Source organism: Prionailurus viverrinus, chromosome F1 (genome assembly GCF_022837055.1).
Source record: "Prionailurus viverrinus isolate Anna chromosome F1, UM_Priviv_1.0, whole genome shotgun sequence".
Lineage (NCBI taxonomy): Eukaryota > Metazoa > Chordata > Mammalia > Carnivora > Felidae > Prionailurus > Prionailurus viverrinus.
The window spans coordinates 32265463-32282525 of NC_062577.1; the positions used below are offsets into that span (position 1 = coordinate 32265463).

The 17063-nt window shown below is 51.8% G+C and overlaps 1 protein-coding gene across 3 annotated transcripts in view; it reads left to right on the forward strand.

The window, feature by feature from the left end:
* The window catches only part of PLXNA2 (plexin A2), a 206636-nt gene that overhangs the window by 126439 nt on the left and 63134 nt on the right, over nucleotides 1-17063 (forward strand). For all 3 annotated transcript variants that reach the window (XM_047841079.1, XM_047841080.1, XM_047841081.1), the window contains exons 5-9: nucleotides 6415-6515; nucleotides 9776-9899; nucleotides 11650-11803; nucleotides 12437-12533; nucleotides 15835-15949. In XM_047841079.1, the coding sequence (XP_047697035.1) occupies nucleotides 6415-6515; nucleotides 9776-9899; nucleotides 11650-11803; nucleotides 12437-12533; nucleotides 15835-15949 (591 nt within the window). The remainder of the gene's footprint in view (nucleotides 1-6414; nucleotides 6516-9775; nucleotides 9900-11649; nucleotides 11804-12436; nucleotides 12534-15834; nucleotides 15950-17063) is intronic.

Here is a 17063-nt window from a genome sequence, read left to right on the forward strand (position 1 = left end):
AATCCAAAGCAGGCACCAGGCTCTGACCTGCCAGCACAGTGCTCGGTAAATGTTTAAGGACCACAGGGACCCAGGCACAATCCGTTGTCAAAATCCTATGTCTTGTGCTCCTTCGACTCAGGTCCTTCTCCAGTAGACCCATCTGGGTTCTCAGAACCATGTAGCTCCTTCCAGGTGTCCACACAGGATGGCAGAAACATGGTTTCTCTGTCCCCAAGCTCGCTTGGCAAAGGGCTCTGGTTCCTCCGTCCGCCATTGGAGAACACTTGTCACTGAAGAGTGATGATGTGTTTGCACCTGAGGAAGTCACTGTCCAGGGCCTCAGAGGCCTTCCTGGCCTCACCTTGGGTGGTCCAGGCCCCACAGGTCTGCCATGTTCTTCAAGATCTTCAAGAATGAGGCTGGTTCCCACCATTTTCTCAGTGACTTGTCCCCACAGCCAGTAATAATCTGATATCATGTCCCTCACAGGGCCTCACAACTTGTGGACTACACACTGTGCTGGAAAGAGGGAGAGTGAGGGGAGCCACCCCAAACTCTGCACATCCCCGGTGACCCCTTCCCACAGAGTGCTCCAACCCCACTGAATCAGGCCATGGAAGGCACTAGAGATACAGGGCCCCAGGGCCAGAGGAGCCAAGAACGCAGTATGAGTCACCTTTAATTAAGAGTATTTCTTAAGTAAATGACTTAATAGGACAGTTATATTCATTAGAGGTATAATTACAAGACATAAGATCAAGCAGAAAAGAACGCGGAGTGTGAGGGCGGAATGGGTCCGAAGCAGCTCTGGGTTCGCTGGGAGAAGGCGGTGGAGGGGTCAGGGGAAGGGCGTTCTCCCGACTGTAGGCTTCTCCTTGCCACACTCACCGCCCAGCCCAGCTACCCTGGGATCCCAGCACTCAGCGAAGGGGGCGGGGGAGCCTCAGGCATAATTAAAATGCAATCATAATAAACAAACACTAATTAAAGCATCACAGAGTGTCCCATTAAACTCTGAGTCAGTCCTGATAAAGCGCCTCCTGACTCAGTGGACGCTCTCCAGGAGAAAGCTGTCCCTCCTTCTTAAAGCTTCCAGAAACAACTCCCAGCCCCACCCCATCCTGCCCCACCCACCCCAGCCACCAGGTCCCAGAGCAGGGCGCCTGTCACCTGGGAGGCAGGGTGAGGCACCCAGACATCAGGGATTCAACCTTGGTCCTTTGGGGCTTCTATAGACTCAGAGTAAATTCTTAGGGGCAATTGATCCCTGGACGCAAAGCAGTGCCCTCTCCCCCCCTCCCTCTCCCCCTCCCCCTCAATGGGGCCTCTTCCCTTCCACAGCCTCAAGGCAGAGTTCTAACCCATTTCTTCGGGGCCCTGGGACCTGACGTTTCAAAAGCCTCCCCCAAGGAGCGAGGTTATCTGTATCAGTGGCTCGCAGTCTCTAGGACAGAAGAACCAGTGGGAGAGCTTGTCAGAACCATTTCTCAGGCCCCATCCCAGAGTTTCTGACTCAGCGGGTTCTGGATCGTCTTGTCTCCTAAGCTCACAGGTCATGCCAGCACTGCTGGGTCCAGGACCCCGCATCGAGAGTCATTGCTCCTTGAGAGAGGTCCAGGGCCGCCTCTTTCTGGAGGACGTTCTCCTGGCTGAGAGGTGGCAGGCTGGAGAGCTCAGAGACTTCATATGTCCCCAGTTCTGTGGTCTTCTCCCTCCTTTCAAGCTGAACCCACACCTGCCCTTCCAGATTTCTACCCAGCGCTCCCTTGCTCTCACACAAGGTTTTCTGAAGAAACTCTGCTTCCCCTTTGCACAGGGGTCTTCCCGCCTGGAACGTTCTTCATCTGCGTCTATGTTAGTCACCCTTCAGGACCCGGGCACGTGCCTTGTTTGTCACAAAGCCTGCTTGGGACCCCCTTCTAGAGCAACACCGCCCCATAGAAATAAAACACAAGCCACGTGTGCAAGCTCTGTGAACAATTTTAACTTTTCTAGCAGCTATATATTTTTTTTAATTTTTTAATGTTTATTTATGTTTTTAAATTTTTTTTTCAACGTTTATTTATTTTTGGGACAGAGAGAGACAGAGCATGAACGGGGGAGGGGCAGAGAGAGAGAGGGAGACACAGAATCGGAAACAGGCTCCAGGCTCTGAGCCATCAGCCCAGAGCCCGACGCGGGGCTCGAACTCCCGGACCGCGAGATCGTGACCTGGCTGAAGTCGGACGCTTAACCGACTGCGCCACCCAGGCGCCCCTGGGTTTTTATGTTTTTAGAGAGAGAGAGAAACAGAGCAGGAGTGGGGGAGGGCCAGAGAGAGAAGGAGACCCAGAATCCAAAGCAGGCTCCAGGTTCTGAGCTGTCAGCACAGAGGCCGACGCGGGGCTCCAACCCATGAACTGCAAGATCATGACCTGAGCCGAAGTCGGACGCCTAACCGACTGACCCACCCGGGCGCCCCTAGTAGCTATATTTTTAAAAGTAAGAGGGAAAGAAGTGACATTAATAATCGATTTTATTTAACCCGATATTTGAAATTTTTCATTTTTTTAACGTCTCAATAAAAAATTATTAATGTGATATTTTCCTTTTTTTTTTTTCCATACAAAAATCCTCAAAACGCAGGGTTTATTGTGTCCTGATAGCACATCTCGGTTTGAACTAGCCACATTTCAGATGCTTATAGCCGCAAGAGAGAGTGGCTATCGCATTGGACCCAGAAGACGTAAAAGTATTTTCTCTTTGCTCTGAATTCCCTCAGCTCTCTTGCAATGCCTCTCTTAGAACACACATCACTTTCTTGGGGTTTGTTTGTTTGTTTGCTTGTTTTATTGCTAGTCTGCTTGCAACTTGAAGGTGATGGCTGTGTTTTACTGCGGCTGTTGTTTTCATTACCCTGAAGTGCCTGGTGCTGGCCTGTATGTAGGATGTGGTCCGTGAGTATCGGTTGATGAATGAATATAGAAGCACATGAACGTAGCAAAGACAGAGAACCCACAGAAACATGTCACGTTGAGGGTCTCCTCCCGGTCCCTGTGACATTTCTGGCTTCTGGTTTGCGCATGGCTATTACATCTTTGAGGAGGGCATCATTCGAGTCTTAAACCGCCCCCCCCCCCCATAAGTTTCCTGTTTCACTTCTCTCTTCCACTCAGTGCATTACAAAAAAAGAGAAATTCCCACCAGGAGGGCCCAGGAAACAGGAAAAATAGTTGTGCTCTTGGTTTCATGTTTGGAGAAGAACAGGGTTCTCACTATCTCCGTGGCACTTGGCGTGAAAGTGGGCTTTGTTGCTGGGGACACTGCTCCCATTCAGGGCCCCCTTTCCCAGCTGCTGAGAGCCGGGCTGTGTTTTGACAGACGGGCCGAATGCAATGCAGACAGTTGTTTTAATTTCCAGCCAGATGCAGACATCACTCACGCGGATCCCGAAACCCAAGAAAGGGAGGCTGGGCGCTGGGTTGCTGCGCTCAGGCCTCAGAGGGCGGGCTGGAGGGGGCGGGCGGAAGCCATCCCCGGCAGTGGGGTCACAGATATCCTGAAGGGCTGAGAGCCTCAGGCCCAGGAGAGGCACACTAGGAGAGTGCCTGGCAGGTACCTTCCAGAAAGGTGCTCCTTGTAGGAATCACAGGCCGTGAGTCAGGGGGGAAGGGTTGCTTCTTAAGGCAATGTGATGCCAGTGCCTGGTGGCAATGGCTGGATATTCGCTTTTAACTGTACCAAGTCGTTCAGGGCAGAAATCCTAACAGTCTCGGGGAGGAGTTAGGTAAACCGTGGGAAATCAAATCCCAAACATCAGAATCGAAGGACAAATGCGGCCTCCCTCAGAGGGAGGGCAGCAGTGGCTTTCACAGCCTTCCAGACACCTGTCACCTCGACTCTGCTTGCGCATCCCAGTGACGGGAGTCCCTTCCGGAAGTGAGGGCTTTGCGTTATTGGACAACCTTGACTTTCCTAGGTTGGGCTTTCCTGAAACTTCTTACCCATGAGTCGTCCTGCGGCAACATCGCCGCCCTCCAAACGTTGGGAAACCGCCTCCACGGCCACCTCTAAATAAACATCCCAGATCCATAAGCTGTACCTTGGATGCTGCATCTAGATCAGACCGCAGCCTAACCACTCTTCCGGGAAGGCTCTACCCGGTTGAACAACGCGCTCTTGGAGCAGAGGCCTGAGCTGGGAAGTCCCCAGAGTGGGGTGGCCTGTCTCCATCCTGACATTATTTCTGCAGCCCATGAACAAATTAGCCCCTTGAGCTCTTATATCACCCCGTCAGGGCATGCTGGGCATCGAGTCGATGCAAACCCTCAGGTCGGGTACACAGGAGCTATTTCAGACCAGCCTCCACTTACAGTACCAGTGTTTTCAACTGAATTGCAAGGCTTTACGATTATCCTTCCTGCATTTCTCAACGTTTATTTTTTTTTTATTTTTGGGACAGAGAGAGACAGAGCATGAACGGGGGAGGGGCAGAGAGAGAGGGAGACACAGAATCGGAAACAGGCTCCAGGCTCTGAGCTATCAGCCCAGAGCCCGACGCGGGGCTCGAACTCCCGGACCGCGAGATCGTGACCTGGCTGAAGTCGGACGCTTAACCGACTGCGCCACCCAGGCGCCCCTATCCTTCCTGCATTTCTTTTTTTTTTTTTAAGTTTATTTCTTTATCTTGAGGGAGAGCGAGCGCACAAGCGTGATGGGGGAGGGGCAGAGAAAGAGGGACCGAGAATCCCAAGCAGCCGCGGGGCTCGAACCCACGAACCACAAGATCATGATCTGAGCCAAAACCAAGAGTCGGACACCTAATAGCCTGAGCCTCCCAGGCGCCCCTCTATATTTTTGTTACTAAAAGGAGGTTAGGAATGTTTAGAGCTGATTATGCCACTCACTTCTAGGAAAGCCTTGTCATGTGACTCTTAGGTGTTATGAGGTCGTAGGAAGGAGGGACACCCAACATAGAACGGACGCTTCCTGGGGGCTGGTGCACGAGACCCTTCATCGTCTGGCCCCCGAGTGCACCCCCCTTGCATCTCACCCCGGCCCATCCAGGGTACACCCTTGAGTTATGCTGAACTTACCCACGATTACTTTTGCTCGTGATGATCACTTCTCGCGCTGCCCTTCTGGGTCTGTGCGTGGGCCCACTACTACCCTGACTCCCGCTTATCCCAGTGGCCCCTTCTCCAAACAGGTTGTACCCTGCACCCCGCCTATAAGTTCACCCCCGTCCCATGTGAGGAGCTCCATCTTTGCAGTGACAAGCTCCCCCTGGACTTGAGCTCTGCGGGGCAGGATCTATGCCCTGATGGCTGGCACTTCTCTCTCACCCGGCACCCGAGCCTCCCTGTAATGACATCTGATAAACATTTGCTAGATAAGCACGTTAGATGTATCCCAAGCCTCTCAGGATGATGCTGTGAAAGTGCCTTCGCAGATCCTCTGTCCCTCTGCCAGAGGCAGAGCACCGTGCGATAGGACACTGACTTGCATTTGTACTTGAGGTCACGCATCCGGTGGGGTGGGGGGAGCCTCTGTACCCCGACAGAGGACAACCCATCCCCAGCCCGGCCAGTGGCTTTCGCAGCCCAGCAGCCCTGCTGCCCCAGCCAGTGGTGGTACCTAGAGTGACAAATGGAAGACTTCTGTCCTCTGGCCCCCTTACCTGGCCTGAGTGTCACACACGCTGGACAGGTGGAGGTGTCCGGTCCAAACAGGCCTGGCTCAAGTCCCTGTTGGGGAAGCTGGCAGGGGTTTGCTGGGGCTACACCCTTGGAGTGGGGGGACAGGGGCTTGGTCGGTAAATTGTCACTCTCCCCAGCAAGGCGGAATCAGGCAGGCAGCTCATCTCCGTGGATGTTCCCATGTAGCCAGACTTTTCAAAGGATGGGAGATTTACTAGAAAAACTGAATGCAGACATCAGAGAATGGGATAATTGGATCCAGGTGGTATGTTTGGTTGGCTGTAAAGAGACTGCCATGCAATGAATATTATTTGATAGGAAAAGTTTCTCCTTCTCTCCCTTTATAAATTTTTCTGTGCGGGCAGGATGTCTCAGCCCAAGCCCAGCTGAAAGCCCTTCAGAGACAAGTTGGTGGCACTCAATAGGCTTTCAGCAGAGTTAACCGTTTTCAGCACTTACCGCAAGCCCATTTCCCGCACGGACTTGGGTGGCAGGCAGGACTTTGGTGGCAGGCAGAAGGACGCAGGACGATTTGCTGCTGCCTCTGGCGATGGCAAGAAGCAGCCTTGCGTCTTCCGCCCCAGAAACACATGCCCCCCCCCCCGCCCACCCCGCACCAGGCACACAGATGAGAACACGGAACGGCCATCAATTTATCCCTTAGCGTCACCTCTTTCAGGGCAGTGACCGTGCAGGTGTGGGTAGGTGTCATCCCTACCTGATCTAACCGTGCTCTCTTTCGTCCCTCTGGCAGATCACCAGGGTCCCCGTGGAATCCTGTGAACAGTACACGACCTGTGGGGAGTGTCTGAGCTCGGGGGACCCTCACTGCGGCTGGTGTGCTTTGCACAACATGTAAGTTGGGGAGCGTTCTGAAAAAGGGCCCGGGGTGTAGACCACCAGGTGCTTTCCTGGGAGGGTTGATGAGGCTGTGACAGTGGCGTGCGCGGGGAGAGGGGAATTTCCAGTAATTCTCATCGAGGTTGGAGAGCAGGAAGAGAGGCCAAGGCGGGGGGGGGGGGGGGGGGTCCTTCCTTCCCAGTGTTAGTGCCTTTGCCTTGCTTTCATGTCCGAGTTCTGCCCTCCTGGCTTCTCTGAAGCTGCACCTTGTCAACACGGGGAAGGGTAGTGGTACGGGCAAAACTCACAAGGGCGGGTGGAGAACCCCCAAGAACCTCCTCGGTGCACCCTGAACGAGGTGCCTCTTGCCGTCAGCGTGCAGATAGCAGTGCGCTAGGGTGGGGGAACCCGGACTCCAGCGAGCCGCTGTGTGTCTGTGCATGGTGCACTGACCGCCCTGGGCCTCCACTTTCCTGGCGCTGAATAGGAATAATGCCTACCTGGAAGGTAAACCATGAGGATTCAATGAAATAATAAGTGTTTTGGAAGTACGGAAGCCCAGAATAGGCTCTCCGAATCAAAATAGTTATCATGAGCTCTGAACCTTTGAGAGGACCCTTCTGGCCTCATTAATTCAAGATTTTGAGAAGTCTGCACCTCACTCTAACTTGCCTCACACCCCTATTCAGACGCATCCCTGCCGGTAGAATCCCAGCTCCATAGAAATGCAAAATCACACTTAAACTTCCTAATTCCAAGAGCCCCCAGGGAGGGAATAGGGTGACAACCCAAAGGCGGGAGCTGGCCAGGAATTCTGTTCCCCAATGGAGCTGGAAGCTCTGTGGCTTCGTGCCAGCCAGCAAAGCATCTCCATGAAATGTGCCGGGTTTGGGGTGGAGGCGGAGGCGGGGGGCCAGAGTTCAGGGTCCTGCACAATAGCTCTTGGCTTCCAGCCTCTGCAGCAGGTGTTGCGAGGGCTACGGAGGGAGGGAAGGAAGCGGGCGCCTCACAGATGCAAAATCCGGACTGGATTTGAGCCCACAAATACTGGGTTCCCTGCTTGGGTTTGGAGGTAAGAGACTCCTCCAGAAGTTTCGCGCGCACGCGCACACACACACGCGCGCACACACTCACACGATGCTCTCACCAGAACCCAGGCAGTGAGGGAGTCACCATTCAGGTCAGACAAGTGGTACAGATTCCGACGCCCCAGGAGTGGCAAAGGCGGCTAAAACTGTTTTCCCTCCGTGAGGCCGAGTGGCCAGCCAGCTGAATCTCCCACCAGCAGGGTTGATTCCTCCGGAGAACCTGCCAGCTGCCCCCGCTCTGTGGAAGTGTCCTAGACTACCTGTCCTCTCCCTGTGCTGTGGGCGTGCAGCCACACCATCCGCACCCTGCCCCCTGCCTGGCCCTCCCCGCTTCTGTGCCGATGCACTTGTCACACGGAACACACCCCTTACAGATGGGGGATCATCATTTATTCAACAGCACGGACAACCGTGCTCCCCAGCCTGTGCCGGAGGCCACGGATCTACCACAGTGCCTGAGTCTCCCGGTGGCCCCACACCACCCCTGTCATGCTCCTGTCTGGGTAGGCTGTGGCTTCTAGAAGGGCTGAGCCACATCAGGATTGCCTGTGATTTCCTCTGTCCTCTACCTGTGGCAGACAATCAGTCCCTCCCCCCATGGGCACAACTCTTCTTCCGGCACCTCTGCCTCCCAGGAGCACTCGGGAACAAGCTTCTTCCTGTTTCTTTCCAGAGCTTTCTCCCCTTAGATCTTTCTCACGGTCACCCACGCCCTCGCAGTGCCCTCCCACCTGCCACTGGCGGCCGGCCTAGGTAACAGGGAAGCAGACGATGGGCCCATTCTAGTTCCCAGGCCCACCCGCTGGACTTTAACGGAGGCAGAGGCCGAGGGAGATTGCTGAAGAGGCTCTGGGTCTGGGGGGATTTGAAACCTTCCAGTCTCTTCTGTATGCCTTGCTCTTGCAACTCTGTTATTGTCTCCAAGGCTATTTATCTCTGTTAGGGCTGTTGCCATAAATAGTATGATAAAAAAGAGCCATTTCAGTGAGTCAATGAGATAAAGGCTCCAGTCAAGAGCTCACTTTAGAGCTATCTTAAGGATTCACTTAAACCTCAATAATTCTTTTCTTTGACAGCATTCATATTTAGATCCATTATGTGCCTGGAAAGGAAGAGGGGAGGGGCTTGGGCGGGGGCGGGGAGTTTGGTGGGAATCACTGCCGGATTGTGGGATTGTGGCATCTTGTATCTCGGTGGCTACTCGGTTGGAGAAGCACCGGGCCCTACAGCGTGTTCCCATTGTTCCCATGTGACACCGGTGACAGCCCGACGCTCCTGCGTGCAGGCGTCACCATGCCCACCTGCCACACTGGGCAGAGAGCCTCCAGCCAGGGATGAAGCTGTCGGGAGAAATGGCCACACGGCTTTCTGACAGAGGCAGCCCTGGCTGAGACTCCTGGCCTGTCTCTCTGTCTCCAGGCATTATTGCACACCGCAAATATTTATTTAAAATATACCATGTGACAGGTAGAATACCTCAATGAATAAAACATGGTCCCTGCCTTCAGAGAGCCATTAATCCAGTCCCAAGATCACATGTGCACTGCCTGATACAGCTAAGACTTGTCCAGATTTTTCCATTTTTTTGGAGTAGTATAACACGAAGAGTCATCATCATTATTATTATCATAAGGGCCTGAAACCCATTTTCTAAGTACTAACTGATTTAATCCTTACACTAGCCCTATGAGGTAGGGTAATGTCACTATCCTCACCATTTTATACTTGAGGAAACTGAGGCTCGGAGAGACTAAGTAACTTGCCCAAAGGGACACAGCTAGTATGCAGTTGATGGGTGGGAGGGGGGGGAGGGGGTAGAATTCAGGCAAACTGGCTCCAAAGCTCATATCCTCAGCCTCTTGTGCGCTAATTCTCACATTCCCCAAATGTTCCACCGTTGCTCACCGAACATCTTATAAAGATACTATCTGTCAGGAGCTATTCTTTATGCCAAAATTGTACCTCCTGTATCGAGAGTTAATCCCACTTCCTCTTAGTCTGTGTTTAACTGCCATCAGGACCATCTGGGAGTCACCCAAGCCCTCTGGGGTAAGTGAAAAGCATAATGAGAAGACAAGCCACAAGCCTCAGAGCAGCAAACCCCTCTTACAACCCCCCCAGGGGACAGTGGAGCCAAACAGATGGGTCTCCGTGGCCTGACCTCTTGTGAATCTGTGTGTACGGCAGGTGCTCCCGCAGGGACAAGTGCCAGCGGGCCTGGGAACCTAATCGATTTGCCGCCAGCATCAGCCAGTGCATGAGCCTCGAGGTGCATCCCAGCAGCATCTCAGTGTCTGAACACAGCCGCCTGGTAAGTAACTCATCCTACCTAGGGAGCTCGTGGAAGGGACAGGCACAGAGCGCCCTTCCGTGTGTGCGTGTGTTCCTTTAACACTTGCACGTGTGTCTGTGACTGGAGCACACTTTAAAGGCTCCAAGGAAACTTTGTGTTTGGAGAAACCCTATGATAACTCTTAATGTAAAGGGCACAGCCCCTCTCCTCACTCCCTGCAAACTCATCACCCATTGATCTGTTTTGTAAATCTAGATGTTGCATTTAGTAATAGCTATGATATGGTGCAACCCAATACGAAATAACGCATTTTTCTTCACTGTAGGCTGTATTTACATTCCTCCACCTACCATGTTTTTTTACAGAGACCTTAGAGTTGTGTGTGTGTGTGTGTGTGTGTGAGAGAGAGAGAGAGAGAGAGAGGAGAGACAGAGACAAAGAGACTGAGACTTAATTCACAGCCAGTATGCACTTAAAGAGAATATTAAAGAGAATAAAATAGCCTTTAACCACCTGTCGAGGTACAACCCAAAATATTTCATGTCCTCAGGCCCTGCACGATCATTTCCTTCTGAAGGTTTTATGAGCGTTTACGGATGTTAATTAGTTAATGAACCTTCCAAGATTTCTGTTCATTCATCCCCACCAGGAGGTTTTGGCTCCCATGGAGCTGAGGGAACAAATAGGGGAGTTTGTACCTAAGTCTCTGGCCCCATGGAAACGAAACTGGGGCAGAGATTCAGCAGCAAACAAATGCCTGGAGAGGCTAGGTGACACTCATTGTGCTAAGAAACCACTGCAAATAAATGCAGCCAGGTGTTGGTAGGAAGACAAAGGGAGACCTACCCAGTGGCTCCCAACTTGGAGGCCACCGCGGGGGTGGTGGGGGTATTGTCCCCGTGAACCCTTGTGGTCACTCCCTGTTGCTAGAGGAAGCCGGTCTTCAGATCCTTCACCTGTTGTTTCAAATACCGCTTAGATGTTCTATTGTGGTCATTGAGAACAAACTCATTTCTGGCAGTCTGAGGAATTGTCACCCTTCCGAGGAGGGCACTCAAACTTGCCAAGGCTGGGAGGTGCTGGCCTAGATCGTTGGAACCCGTAGACAGCAGCAGACGTCCTCCGAGAGGCTGGTGTCCGAGTCCCTTGCTTTCTCTGACCCCCTGTGGAGCCACTGCCCTACTCGAGGGGTGCGAGTCCCTTGCTTTCTCTGACCCCCTGTGGAGCCACTGCCCTACTCGAGGGGTGCTGTCCGTGAGCAGAGCACCCAGGGTAGGGGGGTACAGAGAAGCAGAAGCTCCTAGGACACCCACCGACCTGATAAGCAGCCCCTGAATAACAGCTAGGTTGTCTTCCCCCAACGTGGTAAACCTCCAGATTGGTAAGCCAGCGTTAAGACTTGTTTGTAAAGGGCTCAGCTCATGACCTGCTTTCCAGTTTCACGGTTTCATGTCAGAATGATGAGGGTCCGAGATGGGCTGCGGCAACTTTCCCTCCAGTGCCCCTCACTCAGTCCTTTCTGATGCGGGGCAAGATTGAAAAATAAACTAATGATGATGTTAATAAAGACCATTGACTGCTGTCAGGGCTGCTGTAACTGTTCCGTGTCAAAGCCGGAAGATCACCTGGACCAGTGTTTTGCCTTAACAGATGAGGTCTGGGGAGATTAGTGAGCACCCGGCCACGGCAGGGCCAGGTCTCCTGAGCCCCTGGGTCTCTTCCTGCGGCATCATCTCTTTGATCCTGGGCCTCTTTGCTCCTCCCACAGCTCAGCCTGGTTGTGAGTGATGCTCCAGACCTGTCTGCGGGCATCTCCTGTGCCTTTGGGAACCTGACAGAGGTGGACGGACAGGTGTCTGGGAGCCAGGTCATCTGCATCTCACCGGGGCCCAAGGATGTCCCTGTCATCCCTCTGGATCAAGGTAAGAAGCGTGTGCCATGAGAGTCACGTGCCAGGGACTGCCCTTACCAGAACGGCCAAGAGTACAGGGCACAGGGGATGGGGGGTGGTGAGTACCAGCACAAAAGTTGCCTGACCACGTCTTCATATTGCAGACCCTAATACGGGCTTATGATATAACTCGTTTGAGTTTGAAAGCTGCTTGTCATGCCCCGAAGTGAAATTCCGGAAGAAGGAAATCCCCTGCTCCCATTTGGGCTAAGTCTGCACAGTGTGCCGAGAGTGTTTCCAGACTTCCCTCCGAGGGCTGCAGCCAGTGATTTTTCAGCGGGGTTCTCCCCATGGCACTGGGGGCTTGAGGGGCTCTGGCCTAATATTTCTGAAAGGCTTTCAGTAACTGAACATGCCTCAGCAAAGGCAAGAGGTTCTGTGGGATCGGATTCGTTCTGTTTTCCCTAAGAGGGGGTGTGGGGCAGTCTAGGCCTCCGTGATGGGTGTCTCAGCAGGACCAAAGGGACTCTTTCGGGACCAAAGACAACTCAGGCAGCGTCGTGCCCCAAGAGAGCCCTTTAGTGGCTTAATGGATTATACCCAGATTCTCCACTGGGTCCCCAGATTGCTACTCTCTCCTTTCTCCCCGCCCCCCCCCCCCCAGACTGGTTTGGGCTAGAGCTGCAGCTGAGATCCAAGGAGACAGGGAAGATGTTTGTCAGCACTGAGTTCAAGTTCTACAACTGCAGCGCCCACCAACTGTAAGTACTTCCCGGGAGGGAGTCTTACTCTGGGCCTGGCTGTGGGTGTGGCGTTTCTCCAAGCTCGAACCAGGTTGTATTCACCTCCCAGTCTCCCCCCAGGCCCTCAGTTCTGTCTGCCTCATTCCGTGAGAGTCAATGGAATGGCATTCACTCTCCACGGCCTCTGATCTCATGCAGACCCCCTTGCCTGGCTCCCCAACCACCCTTCCCCCAGTTCTCAAGCCAGGACAGTAAGAACAAAGTGTGAAGGGAAGGCAGTGGTCGTGGCCCAAGGATCGTAAGAAAATTTCTCTATTTCAGACCAGCGGGTGGTAGCTTTGAGCGCGGAGACGGACAGTGAATGGAGTTTAGACACATCCTCCACGACCAAGTCGAGAGGGACTCATTAAGAGGCAGCTACGCACACAGCTACCCCTAGAGAAGCATGTGATGTAATGACCCCAGGCTGGGAGGGGAGAGGAGACTTTAACTCCACTGTGGTCCAAATCCAGCCTTCAAATTTTTAAATTGTTTTCATGTTTACTTATTTTTTGAGAGAGAGATCGAGTGCGAGTGGGGGAGGTGCAGAGAGAAAGAGGGGGACACAGACTCTGAAGCAGGCTCCAGGCCCTGAGCTGTCGGCACAGAAGCCTGACGCGGGGCTCGAACTCATGGACTGTGAGATCATGACCTGAGCCAAAGTCAGACGCTTAACCAACTGAGCCACCCAGGCACCCCTAGCCTTCAACTTTTTAAAGAGGAGAGGGTAGCCAGACCAAACGAGCAGCCTCCAGAAGGGCTTGACAGAGCCCAGCTGACCTCACCAGCTATCTCCAGCAGTGGGTGCCCACAAGGTATGAGATACTGCAGCTGTGCAGGAAGAAAGACCCATAGTTAGCTTCTAACAATCTTCTCTGGAAGAAAAACTGAGGCTCCTTCCATACGAACTGGGAACTTGTATGCTACTTAATTTAAAAAGAGGGAAACAGGTCTCTATAATAAGGCCACGTAAAGGCCACTGGACCAGTGACCATGGCCATTCCACAAAGAGAGAGATCAAGCAACAATTCCATACCAAGCAGAGCAATAATTGGGAATATTCCATGGACCCTCTTTTCCATTCCCCAGAACAGGAACAACCTGAGGTCTATGTAACTCCAAGGTGTCAAGTCTGTGGGGTCCCGGCAGTGGACATGAGGAGTTCAGCAGTCCACATGGGAAGAGGGCCTGTTTGCGGCTAAGCCCAAAAGGGATCATTAGCCATTAACATGGACAAATGAGCCAGTCCTCCTTAGTCTCTCCCCTCCTCTGATCTTGATTTTGATGATGAGAATCATCTACTTGGAGTTTTAGGGTCCCTGCAGTAGTTAAGGAAGGAGACGCAGCTGAGCCCCATTGGGACAAGTCAATCAATAGCTGTGCCGAGATCGACAGGACAAGTGGTAAAAATGGCCTGGGCGGGGGGGGGGGGGGGGGGGGGGGTTGCGCAGGGCAGTAAGTATTGAAGCTGAAGTACACTCGCCCACTGACCACTGCGTCCCAATCCCAGTTAACCCAGTTTGGAGGGGAAATGCAAGCATCTTGGAGAAAGAAACTCCCAACCGCCTTCTCAAACTCCAACACTGCGGTGATGGAATTCATTGTTTGTGAGAAGCACCCTCATTTCCATGGCTGTTTGCTGTGATGTCACCACTTTGCATTGCTATGGCAACAGAAATGCAGTCATAGGCAGCAAGTTTTAGCCAAAAAAAAAAAAAAAAAGAAGAAGAAAAGAAAAGAAAAGAAAAGAAAAAGAAAAAAGCAGATCTCCTGGACAGCAAAGATTCCATTTTACCCCAAACACTATGTGTCTTACCCTTCTCTGCTCCCGGCATTCGTAGCAAAAAGTCACAGAATCAAGTTCAACCCTCTGCTTTTAATATGATAAACTAAGGCCCCCAGGGGATAAGGGCTACAGCAAGGATCACAAAATCACAAGTAGACGAGCCGGCAACCCCTCTCATCATACTCTGTCCATTTTCATTATTTACTTGCTGAAGCATAGCACGTTAGCAAGAACCGGCCAATCTGGCCTAAGCTCAGAAACAAAATAACTTTGGGCATTTCCAGAAGGGGATAAAACTGATCGGCACAGAGAAGATGAGGTGTCATTGGGCTAATGCACCCACAATAGGGTGGCATATTAGCCAGTCACCCCCTGGACGGACACCCATCGGCCCAAATCTAAAGAGAGCACCCACCAGGTGGCGCCAGATTGCAGACCCAGCGGTGTCCCTTCCAGGTTGGTCTAGTTGTGGAAGGCTAGACCAGGGGAGCTGACAAGGAGCAGGAAGACCAACCCCTCCCCCTACAAAACCCGACTCCTTTGTAATGGGCGGGTCACACACAGCCAGCATAATACACACAGCCTCAGGTGAAACCAGACGAAAGAAGCGCTCACCCTGGCAAGAAATTGATGAGCCACACACATATGGCCACACACCTATGCCTGGCTACTTGGAGAGCGGTACAAAATTACCACTTAATATCGTCAACTCCCCCAAAGCCCAGAAACACAGGTGACTGAACTAGTTGTTAACACTCGAAAGTGACTTAAGAGCTTAAAAGCACAGGTAATTTACGCATTTGAAAATAACACTCACATTTAACATTGTACCTTTCAAAACCATTTCCTACACATTATCTTGTTTGATGCTAAACAGCCCTGTGGAGCAGACAGGAAAGTTTTATGACAGATGGATGAAGAAATTCCAGTGCATAAAGTGAAGTGACTTACTCAAGGTGACCCCAGTGGCAGTGGCAACACTGGAATCCTATCTGCCCAGTTTCTATCCCGGTGCTTTTCTGTATTATAAGCTGTTCTCTTGTAAGTGGTGGTAGGCTGATAAATGTTTCACTGCTAGCAATCGGGGGGCGGGGGGGGACCCGGTATGTAGCATTTTCCAATGTCTACGGTGTAAATACTCTGCCCATGGCTGGTTTCAAGCTACTAACATGATGCCAACCCACTTGCAAAATTCCTGAAAATGTAAATAACCAGCTGTCATGAGCTAATGCAGGCCAGTTCTAGCACATCATTGCTTCATAAGTTACGTTATTTCCACTTTGGATTCCTTTTTTCCTTCCAATTTTCTGCTCCTATGAACGTCTTCAAGGGAGAATGCACAGTTCTCAGTGCTGGAGGATGCCCCCACAAATCAACCCTCCTGAGAGACAGACTAGGAGAACAGCCTTCCATCATGACCCATGGGCTACCTGGAACCCTTACCTTCCCTGTCTGATCCCTTCTCTTTGCCCCTTACTTTCTCCATCCTTGCAGGTGCCTGTCTTGTGTCAACAGCGCCTTCCGCTGTCATTGGTGCAAGTACCGGAACCTCTGCACTCATGACCCCACCACCTGCTCCTTCCAGGAGGGCCGGATCAACATTTCAGAGGTAAGCAAGGCTCACTTTGGCATGTGATGTTCCCAGTAAAGCTGAGTGGCCCTCCCTTTTCAGATGGGCAGTCCAAAGGCTTGGCCGTCTCCTTGCCCTGACCCATCTTGGTCTTCTTCCTGGAGATTCTACATGTTACAAAACCACGTTATTATAAAACTCAAAAAAAAAAAAAAGTGGCAGAAAATACCCCAGAGGCTGAGAAATAGGCTGTATCTTCTAGACTCTTAAGATTCTTTACATTCAAAGGCTTGAGGGGAACTGAGGGTTGAGACTGAAAGCTAAGGGGACATATCCGACCAACCAGACTCCATTGTCCAGAAGAGTGCAGTGAATGGCATTTATTCTTTGAGTCTAAGCCCTTTGCTTGGCTGCAGACATAGTCCAGTTCAATAGAACATTCACTCTCAACCATTCTTTCCTGCCAACCTCTCTTGCAAGTCTAAATTTCAATGATTCTTTGACTCTGATGTATGACTGGGTGGGTGGCCTTATAGAAAGAGAAGGAAATTCAGCTGGTGGAAAGAACCAGGCCTTGCTACAAGTCCCAGTTTATCATACAGGCAGTGTTCCATCCCTAGAGCCCGACTTACCTTTGTTATTCACACAGTGAAATATCAAATTGCCTGTCTTTCCATGAATATCACATCCAGTTATTCACTGACGTTGACTTGGACGTTGACAGCTGGTTGGGTTTGAATGACTATAAAGACCTAGTATTCATGCAAATCGCACGTGTGTGTATACATGTGCAATTCCCCTCTTCTTCCACCGTTTAGAAAACCTGCAAATGACGGGGCGCCTGGGTGGCGCAGTCGGTTAAGCGTCTGACTTCAGCCAGGTCACGATCTCGCGGTCCGGGAGTTCGAGCCCCGCGTCGGGCTCTGGGCTGATGGCTCAGAGCCTGGAGCCTGTTTCCGATTCTGTGTCTCCCTCTCTCTCTGCCCCTCCCCCGTTCATGCTCTGTCTCTCTCTGTCCCAAAAATAAATAAACGTTGAAAAAAAAATTTAAAAAAAAAAGAAAACCTGCAAATGTCAATAAGGGACAGTGTAGCACTTTCATACTCTACTATACTCTTTCTATACACATGGCCAGGGAGCTTGCACTAGACTA